This window comes from Perognathus longimembris, chromosome 2, assembly GCF_023159225.1.
Source record: "Perognathus longimembris pacificus isolate PPM17 chromosome 2, ASM2315922v1, whole genome shotgun sequence".
Taxonomy (NCBI): domain Eukaryota; kingdom Metazoa; phylum Chordata; class Mammalia; order Rodentia; family Heteromyidae; genus Perognathus; species Perognathus longimembris.
The window spans coordinates 102,370,705-102,393,562 of NC_063162.1; the positions used below are offsets into that span (position 1 = coordinate 102,370,705).

Genomic DNA, 22,858 nt, shown 5'->3' on the forward strand with positions numbered 1-22,858 from the left:
TTACTATGTCACATGTTCTGGTTGCCATTACCAGCAACCATTTGGTAGCTGAGATCTGCCAGGATACACTGCTACTGGTGAAGACCTCTTCTTATGCCTTGACACAGCTCACATTTCCTGTGTTTGTGGGGCACCCACTGAGAGCTTCCTCACGGGCTCTATTTTTATTCTTGTCCTGCACTCTGTCATCCAAGAAATCTCTCAAATTGCTGTTTTTGAACAAGTGGCAAATTTGTCTCCATAGTGGATGGATACTGCCTGGTTCCTCTTGAGGCTGACCATTCCATTTCTATTTTTAAATCACAGTGGCAAACAATTAGTGAAAACTGCTTCTTTCCTACTTGTCCTACTCTCAGCAGGGCTGTGAAAGCCCTCAGTGTGACATGGCCTTGACTCTCATAGAAAACTGACCACCCAACCCCATTCCTTTGTCCTGTGCTCTCTCTATCTTGTTTTCATCTAAATAGAAGCAGAGCCTTTCAGTATGACTTACAAGAAGCAAGATGGTGGACATTGAGTTCTTTGGTATGCCTCAGGATAGCCATTTTGTTAAATGAAAAGTCTACTCAAGTGTCAGAAGTCTGAATCAGTTTCCTGTGAGGAAAGCTAGGATTCAGACTTGCATTAACATGTAACCCAGGAGCAGACCTGTGGTGCATTGAAGAAGATGGCAGTTCACACCAGGCTTTCCCATGCTCTCCTGTAGCTGATAGTACAGCCCCTGAAAACCAAATCATACTTTTTATTGTTGGTTAAGTTTCCTTTTTCTTTTTAATTTTACTTACTGTTTAAATCCACATCTCAAATTCTGTCACTCAAAAATGTACATTTGGTATAGCAATGACAGGTAAAGAAGGAACTAAAGCTACCTTAAGACCACAGTGCTTAAAATTATATACTGCCTAAAGTAGGAAATGATTGGATGGATGGATGGATGGATGGATGGATGGATGGATGGTTGGATGATGAATGGCTTTACTAGCTCCTCATGACTGAACCACTCCAATTTTGTTTATTTGCCTTTTCAAGAGATTTCCTGTGCAGTATGAATGTGGCCTCCTCCCTCTCCCTTCTTCCTCATCTCTCCTGACACTCTTCCTGTTCGACCAGTCATCAGAACTAAAGAGCTGGAAAGGAACTTAAAGGACCAGTTAGTCCATCCTCCAGTCTCAGTCAGGATACCACATGAGAGGGTGAACTGTCCTGTATGAAAAGACATGAAAGGAGTTGTTTCCATTGATTTCTCCCTTGACCCACTTAAAGTGTTCTAATGGCACTTTCATGTTCAGCCTGGAAATTCTCTTTGACCACGTCTTAGTGCATTTTCTACTGTTGTAACAGAATGCCAGATACTGTGATTTGTATCAAAATTTGTTTCTTTACAGTTATGGAGGTTGGGAAGTCCAAGGTCAAGCACCCTCCTCTTGAGGACCTTCCTGCACCTAGCAAGGTGCAAGGCAATGGACGGAGGGGAAGAAGGAGGGAGGGGAAGGGGTTGAGCTCATCCTTTCACCAGGAACTTACTCCTGCTATAACTTTCCATTGACATGATAATGATATTATTCCTCTGCCCTCAAACCTAATCAACTCGGGGCTGGGAATATGGCCTAGTGGCAAAAGTGCTTGCCTTGTATACATGAAGCCCTGGGCTTGATTCCCCAGCACCACGTATATAGAAAATGGCCAGAAGTGGCGCTGTGGCTCAAGTGGCTAGCCTTGAGCAAAAAGAAGCCAGGGACAGTGCTCAGGCCCTGAGTCCAAGGCCCAGGACTGGCCACAAAAAAAAAAAAAAAACCCACAAAAAAAACTAATCAACTCATTGGGTTGGGGATGAAATTTCCAGCACTTGATCTTTGGGGGAACACATAGCATAATTTGTCTTGGAAAGGAAAACATTATATGAAGATCATCACTTCCTTATTCCCAAATCCTCTGCCCTGATCCCTGAAGTATGGCTCTAAACTCCCTTCCAGAGACCTCTCTTAGGTGAGGGATTAGACTTCCAAGATACCCAACCGGAACCTAAGAGACCCAGTTGAACCTAAGAGAGAACCCCAGTTGAAAGCAGGAAGAATCAACCTATAATCAACTGGAAACTGGCATATAAAGACAAGCTTTTATGTTTCTCTGACCAGCAATGATTCAGGTAGGGAAAGCAAAAAAAACCCAAACAAGTCCTACAGAACAGGGATGAAAAAAATGCCCACAGAGGCCTAGGCCTAGTGACTTTGTCAAAACTTATATACCAATAATGGTCCTCAAGCTAAAGGGAAATGTGAGCATAAAGATGTAAATGAACATTTAAATGAACCAAGAAGTAGAAGCTACAAGGGAAAGAAGTCTAGTAATAACTTTTGACTATCCCAAAGCATTTGTAGGACTCTCTACTGATCAGTTCTTAAAGTGCCACTAAGCATGAAAGCCAGAAGGGAAAGACTAGCATTTTCCCCCCATAGATGGACACTTTTTCTTCTCTCTAATTAAGTTAGAGTGAACTATACCATTTTCACTGATAGACCTTACTTGAACATTGAACATGCTGTGCCCATCCTGTCCTCCATACAGAACCTGAGCTTCTGTATGGAGGCTGTCTTGACCATGCAGCTTATCTCCAAGCCCACGCCACAGTACGATAAGAACAGCTATAGTCAGGAAAACTTACTAGTATACACTTTACTTGAACACAGAAACCTGCCAAGTAGTTACATGTGCCTCAGGGCCACAGCTTAGGCGTTAGTTCAGGTGCTATCAGCCAACAAGAGTGGGGGGAAGCCTGAGTATTCCTGAAGCTGCTTGAGAGAGTCAGGGCTGGTCTAATAGCTATAGGAACATTTTTAGGGACAAATTATTGGTGTCATTGCCTAAACCAGGTCTAGACTCTCTGCAAAATGATACTCCTGGATACCACAATCATTACTGCTCAGCAAGCTATAGTCATAGTTGTCTCATGCTGGGCTCAGGTTGTCACAGTGGTACCGGGGCTGAGTTGATCTAGTGTCACTCGGGGCAGAGCTGAGACAGGAAGGGTGGGAGAAATCTAACGTGGGTCCTGGATCACACACAGTCTTGATGGAAAGGACAGCTTGGGAGCCAGGAAATTGAACTCCTGAGGGAGTGTCTAAAAGGTACCTGAGTTTAAATCAAGTGCAGACTCAGAGGGAACATCTGCCAGGGTTGAGGATGCAGAGCAGCTGGGTTTGCCAGTGCAGGAATGAGCTAGCCTCTACTTCTTCCCTGGCATGGCCCACCTGGAAGTTGCCTCCTTCTTAGATTCACCTAGCACTTGTCTTCCAAGGTGCTCAAAAAATGGATAAATTGATATCATTATTGACCTCGTAATTTAGATAACAACATGGATATTAGGGCAATTTATTATCATTTACTACTCTCTCTTTGGAGAGAAGAGAAAATGAAAGAGTAAGGAAAATAAATCAACTTCTTGGGAACTTCACTCTAGTTAATATATTAACATTGATTCAGCAGCCACCATATGCCAGACTGTTTGGCTATGGAGATATAAAGGGGAATAAGTCATGATTCATCTTCCAAAAGATAGCAGTCTAGTGAGAGCCAGCAGCATAAATCAATTACTCCATTCTAGCCTTAGGGACACCCTGTTCTCACAGCTGAGTAAGGGGTATAGGGTAGAAGTCTCCCAGAGGAGGGGTCTGGTAATTTTTAGAGACAAGAATCTTAGATACTATGTTCTATTTTTTACATCTGTACTGTCACAAATATGTCATTTAATTCCAGATGAGGAAAACAAAGGTTGCTAGAGATTGTCATACCAAGTGGTAGAGCGAGTCAGGACTTGAACTCAGGGCCCCTTGACTACAGGGGCCTAGCAATCTAGCCATGAATTTTATTTTTTAATTTTTTTTACTGGTCCTGGGGCTTGAACTCAGGGCCTGGGCACTGTCCCTAAGCCTCTTTGTGTTCAAGACTAGCACTCTACCACTGGAGCCACAGTATCACATCTAGCTTTTTCTGAGTAGTTTATTGGGGATAAGAGTCTCCTTTCCTGCCCAGGCTGGATTTGAACTGTGATCCTCAGATCTCAGCCTCCTGAGTAACTAGGATTTCAGGCATAATCCACCAGTGCTCAGCTTAGGCAGTGCATTTTTAAGGCATGAAGAACCTTCTTGGGTGGCCAGTGTAGCCCCCCTTGGCCTCCATATATTTTGAATGCATGTCTCTAAAAATCCTTTTGTGGAGAAGGTTGGTTTGGCTCTCAGTTTTTTGATTGTGGATTGGTTGTTTAGATGGTTGGTTGCTTTGGATGACTGGCTGGTAGGTTGGTTGGTTGGCAGATTGGCCAGTTGGCAGATAGTTGGTTGGTTAACTTAGTTGGTTGGTTGGCAGATAGGTTTTTGCAGGTTGGTTGGTGTTGGGAATCTAGAATGAACATTGTGGTAGTCTTGGGAGACTTCCACCTGCCCTCTGTTTCCCAGCACCTGCCTCTGGCCAGGCAAAGGAGTGCCACCTAGCACAGCTCTACCAATGGAGACCAAGGGCCACAATAGTCTTTTGTCTGGCGAAGAAGACTGGCTCCTACCACCTGTGCCCTTTGCTGGCTGTCACAAGACTGCACTGCCCACCACTGCTTCCTTTCTAGTCTCCTATTTCAGTTTCCTTTCCCAGGTTTCACTGGTTTTGATACCCAGTGAAGGAGCCCCCCTGGGTTTTCAGAGTTCACAGAAACAGAGCAGCTACACTTTCTAGTGGGGAGTATAACATTTTTTCTGGGGAAGCAGGCAGTAGCAAGTCCGAGGTCATTTTAAGATGCCAGTTTGATTCTATAGATTTCAGAAGATTTTGAAGCTGAGAAACAAAATCACGCTATCAGAGAAAAAAATGTATATCCCCTCAAGCTTTTTATGTGGTATAAATAATTAAAATGCAACTGAAAAAAGTTAATAAAAACAGTGTAATGCACATATTAAGATGAATTGGCGGAAGGAAAGCTCTTTGGACCTGATTCCAGTCTGCTTGGAGTCAGTTGCATGTGTCCTTGAACCCCAGGGACTGTTCTAGTCCCTGTAAGTGGAAGCCCAACAGTCAAAACTCCCCACAGCCAGTAGCACCCAGCCTCTGGCTATTGTCACATGGTTGTCACATTCTCAGGTCCTACCATAGCTCTGTGAATGCTCTTGTCACCCAGTGAGCAGAGGCTGACTTTTTAAGCAGGTCTCACATCTGCCACCTTGGAAAGAGCCTGGTGTGCTGAAATTAACATAAATACAATCTTGTTTTTTTCTCATGATAATATTCTTGGAGTAAGTTTGAAAGGAATGTTTAGATAATAAAAGATTATTGTCAATATGCTTTCATAGCACTCTACCATGTGCACCTTGACATTTTTTTTTAATATCCCTAGCGTGATGGAGGTGGTTTCACAGCCCTAGAAAAGGCCTTTGGGAAAACCCAAGCCATTTCCCAAGACCTTACTATTTTTTCTATAAAGCTAGAGTTCAGAGTTGTCTGTTTGGCTGTCTTTTCCCTAGTATGGATTTTCTCTTACTATCACAGTTATCATTGATTGCCAGTGAGCCATTCCGCTGCCTTCAAAACCTAGACGCTTCTCTGTGCATCCTGTACTTCACCTGGAATCCCCACACACCATGAAAGGAAGGAACCAACCCTTCCTCGTTCTTTCCTGAGTTCTTCATCTTTCAAGGTCCCTCCAGTTGTTCCTCTACAATGTCCAAGTCCCAAGCTTTAGAAGGTGTCCAGGGGCAAATTCAAAAGCACACAGTATCCAATTTAATCTTGAATCCACAAAATCATCTCTCTTCCCATCTTGGAAACAAATCCTATACAAATTTTGACTTGGAGACATTGTTGTGTCCTTTCCTTGACTAGAATCATTTTCTTTTTTTTTTTTGGCCAGTCCTGGGCCTTGGACTCAGGGCCCGAGCACCGTCCCTGGCTTCTTCCCGCTCAAGGCTAGCACTCTGCCACTTGAGCCACAGCGCCGCTTCTGGCCGTTTTCTGTGTATGTGGTGCTGGGGAATCGAACCTAGGGCCTCGTGTATCCGAGGCAGGCACTCTTGCCACTAGGCTATATCCCCAGCCCCTAGAATCATTTTCTAAAAGTGATTATCAGATATAAACTAAAAGTTGATATACTCACAACTTTGCATGCCAAAAGAGTTCTTCTTAGAAAGCTGTTTATCTTAAACAAAATTCTATTCCTGCAATTTTTTTAGTATCCATTTTAGAAACATTTTACAAATTGCACTGCAAAATCAGAGTCATTACTTCACTTTCATAGAAACTACTGTATTGTTCCAAATTTTCTCTGTGTACAGAGCTCTGTCTCTTCCTCCAAACCCTTCTGCCATGGAGTTGGGGAGGTGGCTAGAGGAGGGGAGGTTATGTTGAGGAAGTGGTGGACATCTTATACCTGTGTGTAAGTTTTTAGAATTAATCATTGATGCCCTAATCAGAATTTCCTACTGGCATAATGACTTCCTCCTAAATTCACAAGTCTGTCTACATCCCAGTGTTGAGTAGATGATGAATATAGTATTCTTCATTTTGTATCTAGGAAAACTGAGCTAGCAAAGAGTGATACCAGGGTGGGGAATTACTATTGGTATACTCATAAATGTTTTATCGAGTAGCTCTCCAAAGACAGAAATCCTGGTTTGTGGTAGATGCTCATTTCTATAGTAAATACAGTAGCTTCCCAGGCTGGGAATGCGGGTTAGTGGTAGAGTGCTTGCCTAGCAGCATGCATGAAGCCCTGGGATCAATTCCTCAGTACCACATAAACAGAAAAGGCTGGAAGTGGTGCAATGGCTCGAGTGATAGAGTGCTATCCTTGAGCAAAGGAAGCTCAAGGACAGTGGCCAGGCCTGAGTTCAAGCTCCAGGACTGGCAAAGAAGAAGAAGAAAAAAAAAAAAACTTCCCTAGTCCCTTATCCAAAGTTTTGCTTTTCATGGTTTCAGTTGACCACAGTCACCCACAGTCCAAACAGTTTCAGTAGAAAATTACAAAAACAAACTACTCAAATTTTTTTAAGTATCTGCCTGATAAATCCTTGCAGTGTCCTGCTCTGGGTGTAAGTCATCCCCTTATCCAAGTATCCACTCTGTAGACACCACCCACTCAATTCGTCTTAGGAATCTAAGGGCATCCTTCTGTTTGAGCTCATTTGCTGTTGCCATAGCAGAATACCTGAGTCTGGGTAAATTATAAAGGAGTTTATTGTGGCTCACCGTTCTTGGAGGCTGGAAGTCCACATCAGGCAGCCACATCTGGTGAGGACCTTGTGTTCCACCACAATATGGTAGACAAGCAGGATAAGCAAAGGGAAGTGGGACAGCATGAAAGGTGGACTCACTTGAACAGCCTACTTTTGTTAGAAGGAACCCATGCTGATGGAAAGACATTAGTCACCCTCCCTAACCTAATAACCTCTTCCTGGCCCCACCCCCAACCCTGCCACAATGCCAGTCATGTTTCAGCATGAGTTTTAGAGGGAACAAACTACTTTCAACAATAGCACCTTCCAAACAACATCTTCATCCATAAAATGGGGTGTTGCTCCACTAGTAAAGAAACAGCATTCTGCTGATGGAAAAACACTGGCTTTTAAAGAGTCGGTGACCTGGTCACCACATCCTGCTCCATGAATCACTACCAAGGAATCTCAAGCAAATTACTCTGCTTTTGTTCCCATGCCTGTAAAGCAGTGATCTTAGAGACTTCAGAGGTTAATTATGAAGAGTAACAGGTTATATTCTCACATTACAAATTCTGAAAGGGTATATAGTAATGTATATTATCAGTAAGTTGTGGAATTATAGGTGGTTTCACTTTTCACTTTTTGTCCATCTTTCTTCAGTATTTGCACTGGTAGATGTTCAACAACCAGCTCTCCAAAAGAAAAGGCTTAATTCACAGAGTTTGCCCATTCTTGTGGTATAAATGTTCCCATTATGGCTGATTCCAAGCTACCACTGTATACCACCAAATATGAAACTGGGAAGAGTTATGCACAATGGCCCTCAGTAGTTCCTACAAGCCCACTTGAGCACACCACTGCTTTTGTTTTTGACTGTGCAGTGAATATTTTATTTAGGGATAAATTAAGAGAGAGGGAGAGAAAGAGAATACTAATTGATTAACTAGCATTGTGCCTAACATGTTAGTTCTATTTCTTTCCTTTATCCTCAGTACTAAGCAAACAGCACATTGACCTTGAACCTGTAGCTATGTGAAGTTGGGGAGTAAGGATAAGTTTCCTTACCTTGCTTCCCAATTCCTAGGCTCCTTGACCCTGAACAACCAATAGAGAAAAGGAATTCTCATGATCTGGGTAGATAAATAAAGGTTGAAATTGTCCTTAAGGGAAACTAAATCAAGTCCCAGCTAGAAAGGGGCTTAAGAGGTGGGAACCCATGCACAGGTGCCACAGCTTGACTTAACCTTCAACTCAGTGGCACAGCAGATGTATGGGTGGGGAGGGAGGCTGAGATGGGCTCTGAAGATCTCTGGAGGATACAGAAGAGGCATAGGATGGTATCCTATAGACCCTGCTAATGATCATTAGCTATTTCTAGTGAAGGGCAGAGGTGTATTTCATACCTTGCAGTGTCTGGTCTCAGACAGCTAGCTCAAATATAGGTGAGCAAGACATTTTTTATAATACTTGGCTTAGATGATATTTTCCATTTTTTGGAAGAGGAGAAGTACTAAGGCTTGAACTTAAGGGCCTTATAGTCTTGCTTGGCTTTTTTTGCTCATGGCTGGCATGCTACCACTTGAGACACAGCTCCAGTCCCATTATTGTTAATGACTGTATATCTGTTATCCCTTCATAGCTTGACCTGTTGCAGAAGGATACAAGGTAGCTCAATAACATCTCATTGAATAAATTAATGTCTTAGCTCTCACCTGCACGTTCCTCGATAGAAAATGTGACTTTAAATGAGGTGCAAAGCATTAGTAAAGGTTGCCAGTAATTTTTAAATTTCTTCTGCCTTTTCTGCACTTCTCAATTTTTTTATCCTCAAAGAACATGGGTCCTTTTTATTATTTAAAAAAATAAATGTTATAGAGGGAAGGGGTAACATTGTCCAAAAAGAAGTGTACTCTTTACCTGACTTATGTAAGTATAACCCCTCTGCATATCACCTTCATAATAACAACTTTTTAAAATTAAATGAATGTTATTTTTTAAATCCACAGATAAAAGTGAATTAAGAGTAGTATCAGCAGTTAATGCTCAGTCAGCCATGTGTGCCTTTCTATGGGTTGGACCCTAGAGCTCCCATTGGCACTGTGGCTAGGCCCAGCATCAGCCTCCCCACTTCCAGGCTTGCTGCTTACCAGGCTCTGATTAACAATGCTATCTGTCAGACCCAGGCAGACAGTGGCACAGGTTTAGCTCAGAGCAGAAACAGGGAGAGGCAAATCCTTGAGGAGGGAAAATAACAGACCACAACCACATGGGTGAGACCCCCCCATCTCTACCCCATTACCTTCTCTCATGGCAAATATGTTGCCTCCATTGCTGAGTGCACAGAAATGGGGACCTCTCATAAAGCATTGTTTTTATTCTTAGTACCCCACATTAAGAGGGACACAGCTCATTCTTCTGGCATAGGGTCACAGTTGGGGAAAGCATCCTGTGTAGGAGGGTTTTATGAAAGACACAAGCCAAGTCTGGCAAGTAAGGGCACAGGGGTATGGGTGGAAGAACTTCTACTCATAACCAAGGAAGCACAAGAGGTTTGTGGCACAGGTCCCTACACGCCTGCCAGGTCATCAGCTCTTCCATCAGCCTGGTAAGTTTATGACCACCCTGTCCTTAGAGCCCAGGTGACTCACCCTGGGGCCATTCAGCCAAGAAGAGGCAGGTTAGGAGTGCTTCCAGGGCTCCCACCACACAGGGGAGCACTAGAAGATGAACCATTGGTGTCCTCAAAACTGACCATTTTTGTATTGTGACTGCTTTATTGAGATATAATTCCCATCCAAAGTATACAAGTCAGGGGTTTTTAGTATATTCATGGAGTTGAGTGTCTATCCCTATTGTAAGTCTTACATTTTCATCTCCCCTCTCCAAATAAACCCTGTACTCTTTTTTTACATTTTCATCTCCCCTCTCCAAATAAACCCTGTACTCTTTTTTTTTTTTTTTTTTTTTTTTGGCCAGTCCTGGGCCTTGGACTCAGGGCCTGAGCACTGTCCCTGGCTTCTTCCCGCTCAAGGCTAGCACTCTGCCACTTGAGCCACAGCGCCGCTTCTGGCCGTTTTCTGTATATGTGGTGCTGGGGAATTGAACCTAGGGCCTCATGTATCCGAGGCAGGCACTCTTGCCACTAGGCTATATCCCCAGCCCATCCCTGTACTCTTTAACCCTCATCCCTCAATCCTTCCAGGCTACCAGCTCAAGGCAAGAAGCCTTAAGTACTTTTTATCTGTGCAGATTTGCCTATTTGGGACATTTCATATCAATGGTAACGTCCAGCATGTGGCCTTCTGTATCTGAGTCCTTTCATGTAGCATGTTTGTGTTCATCCATGCTGTAGCATGTGTCAGTACTTTTGTTTTCATGGATGAATAGTATTCTGCATGTGACATACCTTGTTTATCTGATCATCGGCAGATGGATATTGGGGTTTCCACTTAAGATTCATGCTGCTCTCAAAGTTCAAGAACAAGTTTTTGTGTGGACATACGTTTCCTGTTCCTGGTGAGACAGGAATGCTTTCAGTTTTCCTGGGTGAAATGAGAAGTTTTTTGTTTTGTTTTTTTTCAAGACAGTAGGAAACTGTGTTGTGGCCACCCACATTCTCATTAGTAAAGATGATTGTCTTCCTTCATGACTTGTGTGAAACACTGCCCTTGAAGAAAATCCAAGAGGAAACAGTACACCTTCTGGGTTTTCATCGCTTTCTCAAAACCCCCTGTTTTCATTTCCCCCACAGATATGCACTTATTTGGCCATTATCCAGCACATGACGACTTCTATCTCGTAGTGTGCAGTGCCTGTAATCAGGTCGTCAAGCCCCAGGTTTTCCAGTCGCACTGCGGTAAGTGGACTCCTGGCAGCCGCCGTTCTGGTGACAGTCGCGCATCCCTGGGCCCCCAGCAGGGTTGCCCTGTGTCTTTCTTAGCCTGAGGCTGTGGGTACACTTGTCCTGGGGTTGCTGCCTCTGTGTGCAGGGTAACGGGTTTAGGAGTTTAGTCCTACTAAGGGAATGCTCAGCCCTGACAGGACAAATGAGAGGAAGTCTAACTTGTCTTGCCAGATGGGACTAGACTGAAACCATTGCCCAGCTGGCGGGGGCTGGGGGTGCTCTGCAAGTAACTGAGATGGGGAGAGCACTGGTTTGAGGAAGTGTTCTGCAGCCAGATGTTTACTAGCCCTGAAAAGATGGCCCATACAAAGAGAATCTCCCCAAATTTGCACAAAACAGGACTGGAGCCCAAGGCAGCCCAGTATGTGAATCACTGAATTGCTACCCCAGGAAATGGCTGTAGAGAAGACTTCAGGTTCCATCATCCTTTTCCAAGAATCTCCTTACTTTAAAAATCTAAATGTATAGGAGAGCTTGCTTTCCCTCTGTGACCTGTGCTGGGAGTAAGAAATCCCTTCACTCAGCCAGCAGCTAACCCTGGACTCCATTTAGAGCAGGTGCCAGGCCATAAGATAGATGAAATCCTTTCAGCTGCTCCCCCACAGGGGCTAGCAAAGCACTCCAGCCTTAGCGAAGGAGTCTCCAAATCTCTCTGGGTGGAAGTTTCCTTATCTCTAAACGGGAGTGGGACCAGAGGATTTCCAAAGCTGTCACTGAGAGCCCAGGACACTGTTTCTCAGCCTTCTTTAAACCATAGCTCCTTTGGATGAAGATGAATTCTGAATGCCCTGCTTTACAATTAAAGCTCCAAAACACACTCAATGCTGTACCTAAAAACAAAACAAAAATAATAATAAGGCAATTTATAACATTGAATGCACTTTCACAAATCACGTGCATTGCTCCTTTCTCCTATACAATATTCCTGGCTCCTCCCCCATTAGTTTTTAACCATGCTATAATAAATAGTCATAAAGGAAAAGAAGAGCATGTATGTGGGACTATTAAATAGTTTATGTATATCTAATGGCATCTATGGACTATTTGAAATATGTAGATGTGCATATATCATATACACAGACACATATGTATGTAATCTGTATCTGTGGATATTCTGTGTTTTGTGCCTGGAATATGTAGGGAAAGAATCCAGGCTCATGGGGTGCCTTTTTGAGCTAGTCCAGGACTCTGACCCTCAAGGCAGAGCACTTTACATTGGGCACTGGATGAGAGACTGAGTCCTGCTTTATGTCCTAAAGCCACTTTATTGGTATCTCTGGGCCCTGAGGAGAGGTGACTTCTGTGAGTGCGTATATCCAGCCTGACATTTTGTTTCTGGCAGCGTGAGGGTGGAAGGAGCTAGTGTATATCGGCACAAGTTGACCTTCGTGCTCAGGGCTCTGTGGCAAATGCCGCCTCTTCTGCCTGGAAGAGAGAAAAGGTCAAGCCTCTCCAAAGGGAAATTGTCAGAGGCCTGGTGTGGAGCCACCAGCTGGGGACAGTTGTGGGGAGGGAGGGGTCCATCAGAAACAGTGGAGATGGGGCTGGGGATCTGGCTCAGCGGAAGAGTGCATGCCTGGCGAGCCCAAGGCCCCAAGTTTGGTCCTCAGCTCTGGGGGGAAAAAACACAACAAAACTATAAAAGACCAAAAAAAAAAAAAAAAGGCAACGGCAACAGAAACAGTGGGGAGAAGGTCCCACCTAGCCAGTTGCGGGGTGAATAGCTGTGGACATTGTGTTGCTTCTGGGTGTTGGGGGAGGAGGCAGCCCCCCGACTCATCCCCACTTCATATCCATTTACTCACACACAGGGCTCTGCTCCTTTCTGGGCACCACAATACAAGAGTAACACAGAGAAAATTTGTGTTCATTCTAGTGTAAACCACCAAAGCCTTCCCCCAGAACTTAGTCAATCGCAGTTTTTTATGAAAGGATCCTAAAAGGGACTGGGGACTCCACTGCCCTGAAGAAACTGTGTGACAGCAAGGGCTCTCACCCACAGAGCAATCGTTGGGCCTTGGCATGGCTGACACACAGGCCTCTCCAAAGTGTTTGGTGCCAAAGCCAAGTCTGTAGCTTAGGGGAGAGCCAGTGGTATTGTGGCCACCTGCTTCAAGCAGTGTTGGCAAATTAGTTTGGGGCTTTGGGGTTACTGACCTCATCACTTGAAGCCTGATGTCCATTGAGCTTCTCACTGAGCCAGCCAACACACCACTGCTCAGTACACTAGGTGTGGGGCTCAGTCATACAATGCTCAGCAGGGCCCAGAGAAGATGCAAGGTGGACTGCAAAGCCATGGAAGCTCTTCAGGGCAGTGGTTTTTGTTTTTGTTTTTAACTGTCCTAAGAATTCCTCCTATAATTTCTTAATTGTCTTCACTGAGGCTACTGTAACAAAGCACCATAGACTGGGATACTTGAAATACCAGACAGACATTGATTTCTCACTGTCCTGGAGGCTGGAAGTCTGCACTCAGGATGCCCGCATGTTGAGTTCTGGTGAGAATGATTTTCTGGATAGCCCATAGGCAACTTCCTACCATATCCTCCTGTGGCAGAAAGAGGGCAGGAGAGCTCTCTGAGATCTCTTTCATAAGGGCAGTGATCTCATTCTTGAGGACTCCATCCTTGAGATGTGATCACCCCCGCAGTGCCCGCCTCCTAGTCCCATCATATCGAGTGTCAGAATTGTGACTTGTGAGTTTGTAAGGATGGGGACACAGTATTTCTGGGATGGGGATGTGTAGCTCAGTGTTAGAGCATTTGCCTAACATGCATGAAGCTTTGGGTTTGGTCAATGAGACATAATGGCATTTCTTTTTTTCCTGTCTACCCTCTATAAGCCTTGCTCTTTTTAAGAAGTTAGTAAAAATGATACTGTGCTAATTACCAGGCAGTGTGCAGAGTGCTATGTATGTCTCTGAATACTATAATCCTATCAAAAGCCCTAGAATGTGGGTGTGCATATTGGACTCATTTGGAAGTTGAAGGAGATAAAGGCTTGGGCAGTTGCCAACCCTACAGCTAGGTCTGGAGCTTGGTTTTGAAGTCAGGCACCTCTAGAGTGAGGGCAATGCCTACCTGGCCACTGTCCTCACTGCCTATCTTTGTGTAACTCCAAACTATAAGTATAGGGAGTAGGCCATTGGGGTGAAATGAGAAGCCAGGTAGGGGCTCAAGCCCTACCTACTAGGCCTTTCTTTGATGCCTTCCCCTTTCCAGCCCCATAGCCAGCGCTCTGTAGCCTGTCACTTGATATGCGTTGATGCGTTGATGGCTTTCATGATGAATAGACTTCCACACTAACTGTGTGACCTACAGCAAGTCACATTATCTTTTTCTGCCTTGGTTTGCTCCCCTGTAAAATTTAAGTGCTCTGCCTGCCTCCTGGGGTCTGAGGATAACATGACTGATATGAGGCCTAGAGTTCCCTTCCTCTCTCCTGCTCCCCAGCTAGGTAGAACTCTTCCCTCATAATATCCACAGAACTAAAAGTTTGTGATGCTGTGTGTGTGTGTGTATTTAAACAGTCAGTTGTGGAGACTCTCTGGAAATGGATGGTTAAAGGAAAACTAATCTTACTCAATACTTCTGACGCCAAATGTGTGGGATTTCTATGCCAGCAGTTCTCAGCCAACACCGCCTGAGTGTCCTACAATTTAATTTGGTTCTGACACTAACCATCCAGAGTTAGCACAGTTCCCTTATGGCCCTGCTTCATGTGCCAATCAATCCCAGGGAGCAGTCCTGGTAACCACACTCCTACCTGATGTGGCTACAAAGCAGGGATCCCACAGCTCCTCCTCAGGGTCAATAATTTGTTCTTGTGACTCACAGACTTCAGGGAGGCTTTCTATTGTGTTATAATTAGTAGTAGTAGTCTAATTAATGATAGTATTTATATATAGTATTTAGTATTTATTTATAAATGATAGTATTTATATTTCTATAAATGGTAGTATTTATATAAAGGATACAAATGGACAGTGATGCAAAGGGTGAGATCCAGAGGGCTTTGAACACAGGTACTTCTGTCCCTATAAAGTGAATTACAAGTATACCTCCACCACATGTATACATTCACCCAATCTGGAATCTTGGGATTCTGTTTTTAGGGGCATTTAGGAAGTTCCACTGAGTAAGCATGATTGATTGAAGCACGGGCTATTGGTGACCAACTCAGTCTCCGTATCGATCAACTGGGACCAAACCTTCCAATCCTCAAATCATATCTTTGTCTCTCTGGATACCAACCCCCAATCTGAATATATCTAGGGACCCAGTCATAAGTCACTTCATTAGTGTACAAAAGGGCTTGTAGGATCTTAGAGGCCCTATCTGGAACTAGACCAAACATCACAAAAGACGCTTTATTCACAGTCACTCAGGACATTACAAAGACTTAGCAGCTCTCTGCCAGGACCTGGGAACAAAAAAGATCAAGGAAAAAATCATAATCATTTCCTAGCTGCATGACCTTGGGCTAATCACATGACCTTTCTGAGCCTCGTTTTCTACATCTGCTCAATAAGAATGCCAGTTTCTGCTAGCAGAGTTATTGTGAGAAAGAAAGTCCACGTAGTGTGCTGGCTCGTTGGAAAGGAAATAAAGAGAGTAGTTATTATTGTCAATAAAATGTGGCTATTTTTTATTAAGTTGAAGGTTTCTTATGAAAAATGGGAAACCACTTCAGTCAACTGCTTCCTGTCTTCGTTCTTGTGCCTCATGGTTCACGCACAGGGGTCAGCCTGCAGACTCTCACCGGTGATTCACTTTGGCTTCCCACTCTGGCAGGCAGAGTGTGATTACATCTGCCCCAAGCCCTGAGGATTTGGCTTTCCAAATAATGGCTTACATTCCCATTAGGCCCCACTGTCAGCACCTTCAGAAACGCCATGATGCTCCAGTATCATGTAGGTTCCATGTAATCCAGCCTTGTCCCAGGGCCAGCCAAGTCCTTCTGCTCCTGACTCTGTGCCCAAGCTGGTGCTGCAGACTTAGACCACAGACACAGTAACTGCCTGGAAACAAACCCCTTTGCTTGGAGTACAGGTGGAGCTACACACAGTCTGGGCCACACACCTGTGCTGGCCTGCTTGGATCTGCTTCTGCATATGTGGCCCACAGCTTTTTAGGACTCTTTGCAAACTTTTACCTATGAGATCTCGGGTTTTATGAGATCTGTTCTTTCACAAACTTCTGTAGGTGGGTTGATTAGGTTGGGGTAATCGGAGAAAGAAGGAAACAAGGAATCCTGATTCCACTCAGCTGGAACCTCTGTCTATCCCAGCTGGCCCATCCCAAGATGCTGCAGCTTAGGTCCTGCTGCTTGCACACAGCCTTCTCTAGGATCAGTCTGCTTTGATGCAGATTCCGGCTCTGCCCCTAACTCACTGTGGGACTTTGGGCAGGTTACTTTGCTTCTCTGTGCTTTAGTTTCCTTATTCTAAAAATGGGGTAATCATTTATCTCATAAGGCCTTCTTTTTTTTTTTTTGGCCAGTCCTGGGCTTGGACTCAGGGCCTGAGCACTGTCCCTGGCTTCCTTTTTGCTCAAGGCTAGCACTCTGCCACTTGAGCCACAGCGCCACTTCTGGCCGTTTTCTGTATATGTGGTGCTGGGGAATCGAACCCAGGGCCTCATGTATAGGAGGCAAGCACTCTTACCACTAGGCCATATCCCCAGCCCTCATAAGGCCTTCTTGATGGTTAAAGCAACTTGCTTGTATATGGAAAGCACAAAACTTAAAAAAAAAAAAATTACATTACCCTTAATGTTATTTCTGATGAGCTTCAGAGATTTATAATGAAATCTTGTCCAAAGGTTTCTCACTTGTAATTACCATGGACCAAGGGGGAACCTTCATGACTCTGTCAGTGCTGGGATGAGGCCTAACCCCTACTTAAAGGTTGCCGTGGCTGTTTCCCCTAAGGAGAATAGTGGGGCCAGTGCCCACTGCAGGCGTGCAGAGGGCTGAGACAAAGAGATACACCAGGCCTGTGATGGAAAAAGAAATGCTTTATTGCTTTTAGTAATTTTATATTTACCTTCTTTTCCAGTGTCGATAGTGATGCTTTTAATTGATTTGGAATAGCATCTAATTAAAGGAGGGGGAAACACTCTATTGCTTTCAGTAAATTTGTGTTTACATTTTCCCCCAATGTCAATAGTGATGTTTTTTAATCAATTTGGAATAGTATATAATTAAAGAAAGACTAACAGGTAGATCCAAGTTGTGCTTTTGGGATTAGGTTGAAAAGTTATAAAGTTGCATGAACTGCCTAAGTGAAAGGAGTATGATTTTTTCCCCCATCCTTACTTTTCACTAGATTTGCATAACTGACTACTCTAAAGGGCTCTCAGCAGGGCACCTTCTGCTGTGTAGGGCCATGTAATTCTTGGTGCTGGGGCCTCCTGTGTTACAGAAGAGAGGAACAGCTTCCATTCCATATTACCACAGAATAGCAGGGCATCTCACACTGGATTCCCACAGCCAACATGTTTCTGGCATCTCTTCATTGGGGAACCATTGCCATAACATACAGCATGCCCTGTTTGTCATGTTATATCTTGTGCTTTCCTGTAGTTACATTTTCATAGTGAACGGTGTGTGTGTATGTATGCACACATGTGCACACTAATAATGTCTACACAATCACAGACACATGCAGTGGCTGTCTCAGCTTGTATAGAAGCAGTCATCAAATTCATTTCTCTATCTCAGGCATATCTTATAGAAGTCCAAGAAATGAGTAAAGTGCGGTGACAGATGCCTATAATCCCAGCTTCTAAGGAAGTCAAGATCAGAAGAATCTTAATTCAAGGTCAACCCTAGACCTGTGCCCTCCCCCAGTCTCAATCAACAAACTGAGTTTATTATTGTATGTCTGTAATCCCAGCTACTTGCTGGGCGGCATAGTTAGTAGGATCACACCCAAGGCTGGCCCCAGGCAAAAGTATAAGACTCTATCCTAAAAAAAACAACAAAAGAAAAATGGATTCAGGATATAAATCAAGTGATAGGGTGTCTGCCTAGCAAACACAAGACCCTGAGTTCAAACTGTAGTACTGAAGTTAAAAAAAAGGTCATGAACTTCCAGTCCTTTCCACCTGAAAAAAAAAAAAGTTCAAAGAAGGAAGGGAGGGAGGGTGGGGAGGGAGAAAACGAGAGTGTGAGATAAAGAGAAAGAAAAAGGAAAGAGGAGGGAGAGAGGGAGGGAGGGAGGGAAGGAAGGAAGGAAGGAAGGAAGGAAGGAAGGAAGGAAGGAAGGAAGGAAGGAAGGAAGGAAGGAAGGAAATAGATCCTACAGAACATTTCAACCACCTTTGGTGTTCATCCTCTAAGCAGAGACCCAAGCAACCTCACACCCCACCCATCAGACGGATAATCCTTGGGGATCACTGAAACATAAAAAGAAAGGGTCTAGAACCAAAGAACTTGATGCCATTCACTAGACACAAGAAGTATCTCCCCTTTCTCCAAGAGAGGGATTATATTTTGAATGCCCTTCAAGTAGCTGTTTTGCATGTCGATGGTGATGCAGTGGAATTTAATGAACTGTGAGCTACAGCAGAGAGGCTGAGTGGCAAAATAAATGAGTGGCAGTGACATACTCCCAGAGTGAGGCATGGCGTGTCCTGGCTGGCACCGAACTCCTGGCGCGTCCAGATGCTGACACTGGTTGGGTACCAGCAGCCTACCCAGCAGTGTTACATGTGGGAGCCTAATTAGTGAGATCCCAAACCTTCCTGCCTTGTCTGGGGCTTCATTTCCTTTTTCTTTCTATCTCCAGGTGACCTCTGGTTGAGGAAATGACAAACCATTTGTGCTCTGAGCCCTAGAGAAAGTGAGTCCCTATGGATGTCAGGCCCCAGGCCTCCTGAGGCTCCAGGATACCTTTGCAGCTAATTAGCCTGCTAAGACTGCCTTTCTGAAGGGACTGATTGCCACAGTATGGAGCTTGGAGGGGGTTGTTTTCTGGGTCAATTAAGTTGGATTTGGTTTTTGAGATGAAATTTTTGTTATTATTGTTAGTTGTCTTTTATGAGGCTGGTTTTTGGTGTTTTTTTAATACCAGAGAAGGATAAAATAATTAAAGGAAATTGGTCTCATCAAACATGTTCTTTGTCAAGTATGACAGCATTAGTTAATAAAACTTGGCAAGAAGAACATGTAAATTTGTGCAAACTTAATATTGTTAGGAGTTTTAAAAACTTGAATTTGGCTGGGCCCCAGTGGCCTATAATCCTAGCTACTCAGAAGTTAGAGATCTGAGGATCACAGTTCAAAGCCAGCACTGGCAGGAAAGTCTGTGAGATTCTTATTTCCATTTAACCACCAAAAAAAAACAGAAGTGGAGCTTTGGCTCAAGTGGTAGAGCACCGACTTTGACAAAAAGCCAAAGGACAAGCCTGGAGTTCAAGTCCTAGTACTGACATCTGGGGCTGATAGATCTTTTGTGGTTCTTATGGTCAGATATAAAGTCTACTATTTTTTTTCTTCCATCTTTCCGTAGTCTCACAATTTCATAAGGAAATCCCTATAGACTGAAAGAAATTTTGAAGGAAGAAAGTAAAGGACCAATTAACAAATGATTAACAAAATTAATGCATTCGATCAAGAGTTAACAACTGAATCTACAATTAGGTATATTTTTCTCCACTTTGGGTTTTGCTATTTCGAACTTGTTAGTGTTCAAATTAGAGTTAATACCGAGTCAAGAACATGGCTGCGTGACCTGGCCCCAAACCCTGGCTTTTTTTTTAACCCCACTTACGAAGGGTAGATGAGAACAACACAGCTAGTATATTGCCGAGCATGTTCTGTGCACAAAGCCTTTCCATGGCTCATGTTGTCCTGTCACCATTCTAAGGGCGACTGGTTTGCTATCCTCATGTCACACCCAAGAGCATTTACCAAACTTGTTGAAGACCAGGATAAGTAGCAGAACCAGGATTCCAGTCTAAATCCCAGAGCACCCGCAACACACAGGCAGCTTTGATGCAGGTTGGTTGTCCTCATCCCTTGCATAGCAGATGGATAATGGGTCAGGGGAAATGGTGTGTGCTTTCTAACCCATGGCACTAATCTCCTCTGCCTGTTTAAGTGGGCAGAGGACTTGGACATAATCTTGAGGAAAAGAGGAGTAAGTTAGCAATTGTGGGTGTGTTTTAGAGTCCTGGCTGCAGCATTTGAAATAGACCTTTAAGCATCAGAAGGTAAAAGAGAGAAGCTTGTAGAAGAGGTTATATACATCTCCCATCCATTCTTCATAGTGATTTATCTCCAACAAACGAGCAGATTCATGAGACCCAGAAACAATATAAATTATTTCCTTCATCTTCAACAAAGTTCCCACTTTGCATATTTCTCTGAGTAAAAAAAAGTTGTAGATAACTATAAAGCAGATATAATAGTTTGGCTCAGATTTGGAAATAGATTAATAAGACCTTCATCATCTTAGAATCATTGAATATATTTAATTGGAAGATTCACTTCTACTTATAGTATAATGAAAGCCTATTTTTTGTTTGCTTGGTTGGGTTTTTTTTGCCAGTCCTGGGGCTTAAACTCAGGGCCTGAGTACTGTCTTTGGCTTCTTTTTGCTCAAGGCTAGCATTCTACCACTTAAGCCATTGAACTACTTCCAGCCTTTTCTGTTTATGTGGTGCTGAGGAATGGAACCCAGGAATTTATGCATCCTCTGTAAGCACTCTACCACTAAGCCACATTCCCAGACCAAGCCTATTTTTTTATTTTTGGCTGTGCTATGGTTTGAACTCAGAGTCTTTCACTCATTAGGCAGGTGCTGTACCTCTTGAACCATGTCCCCCAGTGCTCTTTGCTTTAGCCATTTTCAGACAAGGTCTTGCATTCTTTTCCCATGCCAGTCTGGACCTTGATCCTCCTATTTATACTAACTACATAGCTTGGATAATAAGCAGGTAACATGATGTTGAGATTTATTGGTTGAGATGAGTCTCACTATCTCCTCAGGTTTTCCTCAAACCCCAATCCCCTGACCTCCACCTCCCAAGGAGCTGGAATTGCAGGTGTATGCCACCATGCCCATTCAACCTAAAGCCTCTTTCTTGGCTAAACTTGGTAAATTACCTGCCTCGTGGTTTTGATTCCTTCATTTGTTTGAAAAAGATTTATTGAACACCATGTGCCAGGCATTGTTCTGCTACACATACTGTAAGACAGAAGACCTGGCCTTCTTGAAGTTTATGGTCAGATCTGTTAAATAATATGAGTATATAATCAAACCACATGAAGAGCTGGCACAAGATGCTCTCCAAGCAGAAAACAAAGCAAGAGTAAAAACTAACAAAACATGCTTGAAGGCTTCAGAACCATGGGCAAGGACATAGTGCCATCTGGCAAGTCACATTCTGGAGATTGGGATTTATTCTGGATCTTGTGGGACAGCCCTGGAAGGGGTTGAGTGAGGTTAAAAACATAATCTGACCAGGGGTGGGGGGTTGTACCTCGTTCTGGCTGATGAATAGCATGGGAAACTTAGTAGGGCTAGTGGATGGTTAGTATCTTCATCTGTGGAAGTGGAGAGAAGATCAACTTAAGATCGTTTTTTGGAAATGTGACTGACTGGTTTGCTTCTATATTGGAGTGGACTGGACTGGATTGCATTGCATTGCATTGCATTGGAAAAGGGAGGAGTCAACAGTTACTTAGTTAGCTTGAAGGGGAATAGTCATTGATCTGTCGGGAAAAGTAGCTGGGATTGTCAACATGGAAGGGAAGAGAAGAAAGTTTCACCAGCCATGCCTGATGCCAGATGATGTTGGTGAGAGAAGAGGAAAGAGGCTGCTAGATTGGCCATCTGAAGTTGATTTTGACAATAACCATTTTTAGTTGTTTGGGATCCTTTGTTTTTAAGTGCAAGTGACTTCATTTTTAGCATTTCTCTTCCCACAGTACTTGTGTTTGAATTGTCAAGGTCTTGCACGTGCTCTACCACTTGAGCCACACACCCAGCAAAATCATAGAAAATGTCAGCTTTGCGTCAGGGAAGAAACATTTTGTCTACTTGCAGTGGTCGGGATCCAATCAAAGGCCTTATACACACCAAGCAAGCATTCCTCTACCACCGAGCTATATCCCCAGCCCAAGGTGACTCTATTTTTACATCACCAACCAACTTCTTTTTAGGCTGGTAGTGCCATATGTGTTTGATCTGCGTTTGTGCTGAGCTCAGCTGCTATCCAACCAAATTGCCAGCTAGCAGCTCTGCCACCTGTCTCCTTGAGTCCTATAGCAGCGAAGACAAGGCAGTAGAGTTACCTAGAAGACACGGAGCTGCTGGGAGCTGGGGCTGTGCCTTGTACATCTGTGAGGCCCAGCATGGAGCACATGTTGACTTACCCTCAACACCTACAAGTGTTTGAGACTAACAGGCAGAAGGAAAAAGACTTCAGCAATCCCAAGTTCATGTACTCCTTAGCACCTCTGCTTCTCCAGTGCTGCCATTGATCGTGGCTGCTGCAAATACTGATTAACTTCTCTATGCTCTACACATATGTACACACACGAATAAGCACATACGCACAGGCAGACTAGGAGTTTCAGGAATTCTGTTGTGTTTATCACTGAAATTACATCAGTTAGCACAATCAGTGCTGGATCTAAACGGCTGATGTTTTATATGTTTTTTATATATATATGTATTCGATCTTGATGAAAGGAGTGACTTCACTCAAGGTTCATTGTATTCATAAAATGCTCTGTTGAATAGCGACTC

General features: G+C 43.8%; 1 protein-coding gene across 2 annotated transcripts in view; it reads left to right on the forward strand.

Annotated features, from left to right (window-relative positions):
• The window catches only part of Atxn7l1 (ataxin 7 like 1), a 237,979-nt gene that overhangs the window by 71,131 nt on the left and 143,990 nt on the right, over positions 1–22,858 (forward strand). For both annotated transcript variants that reach the window (XM_048339820.1, XM_048339821.1), the window contains exon 3: positions 10,945–11,049. In XM_048339820.1, the coding sequence (XP_048195777.1) occupies positions 10,945–11,049 (105 nt within the window). The remainder of the gene's footprint in view (positions 1–10,944; positions 11,050–22,858) is intronic.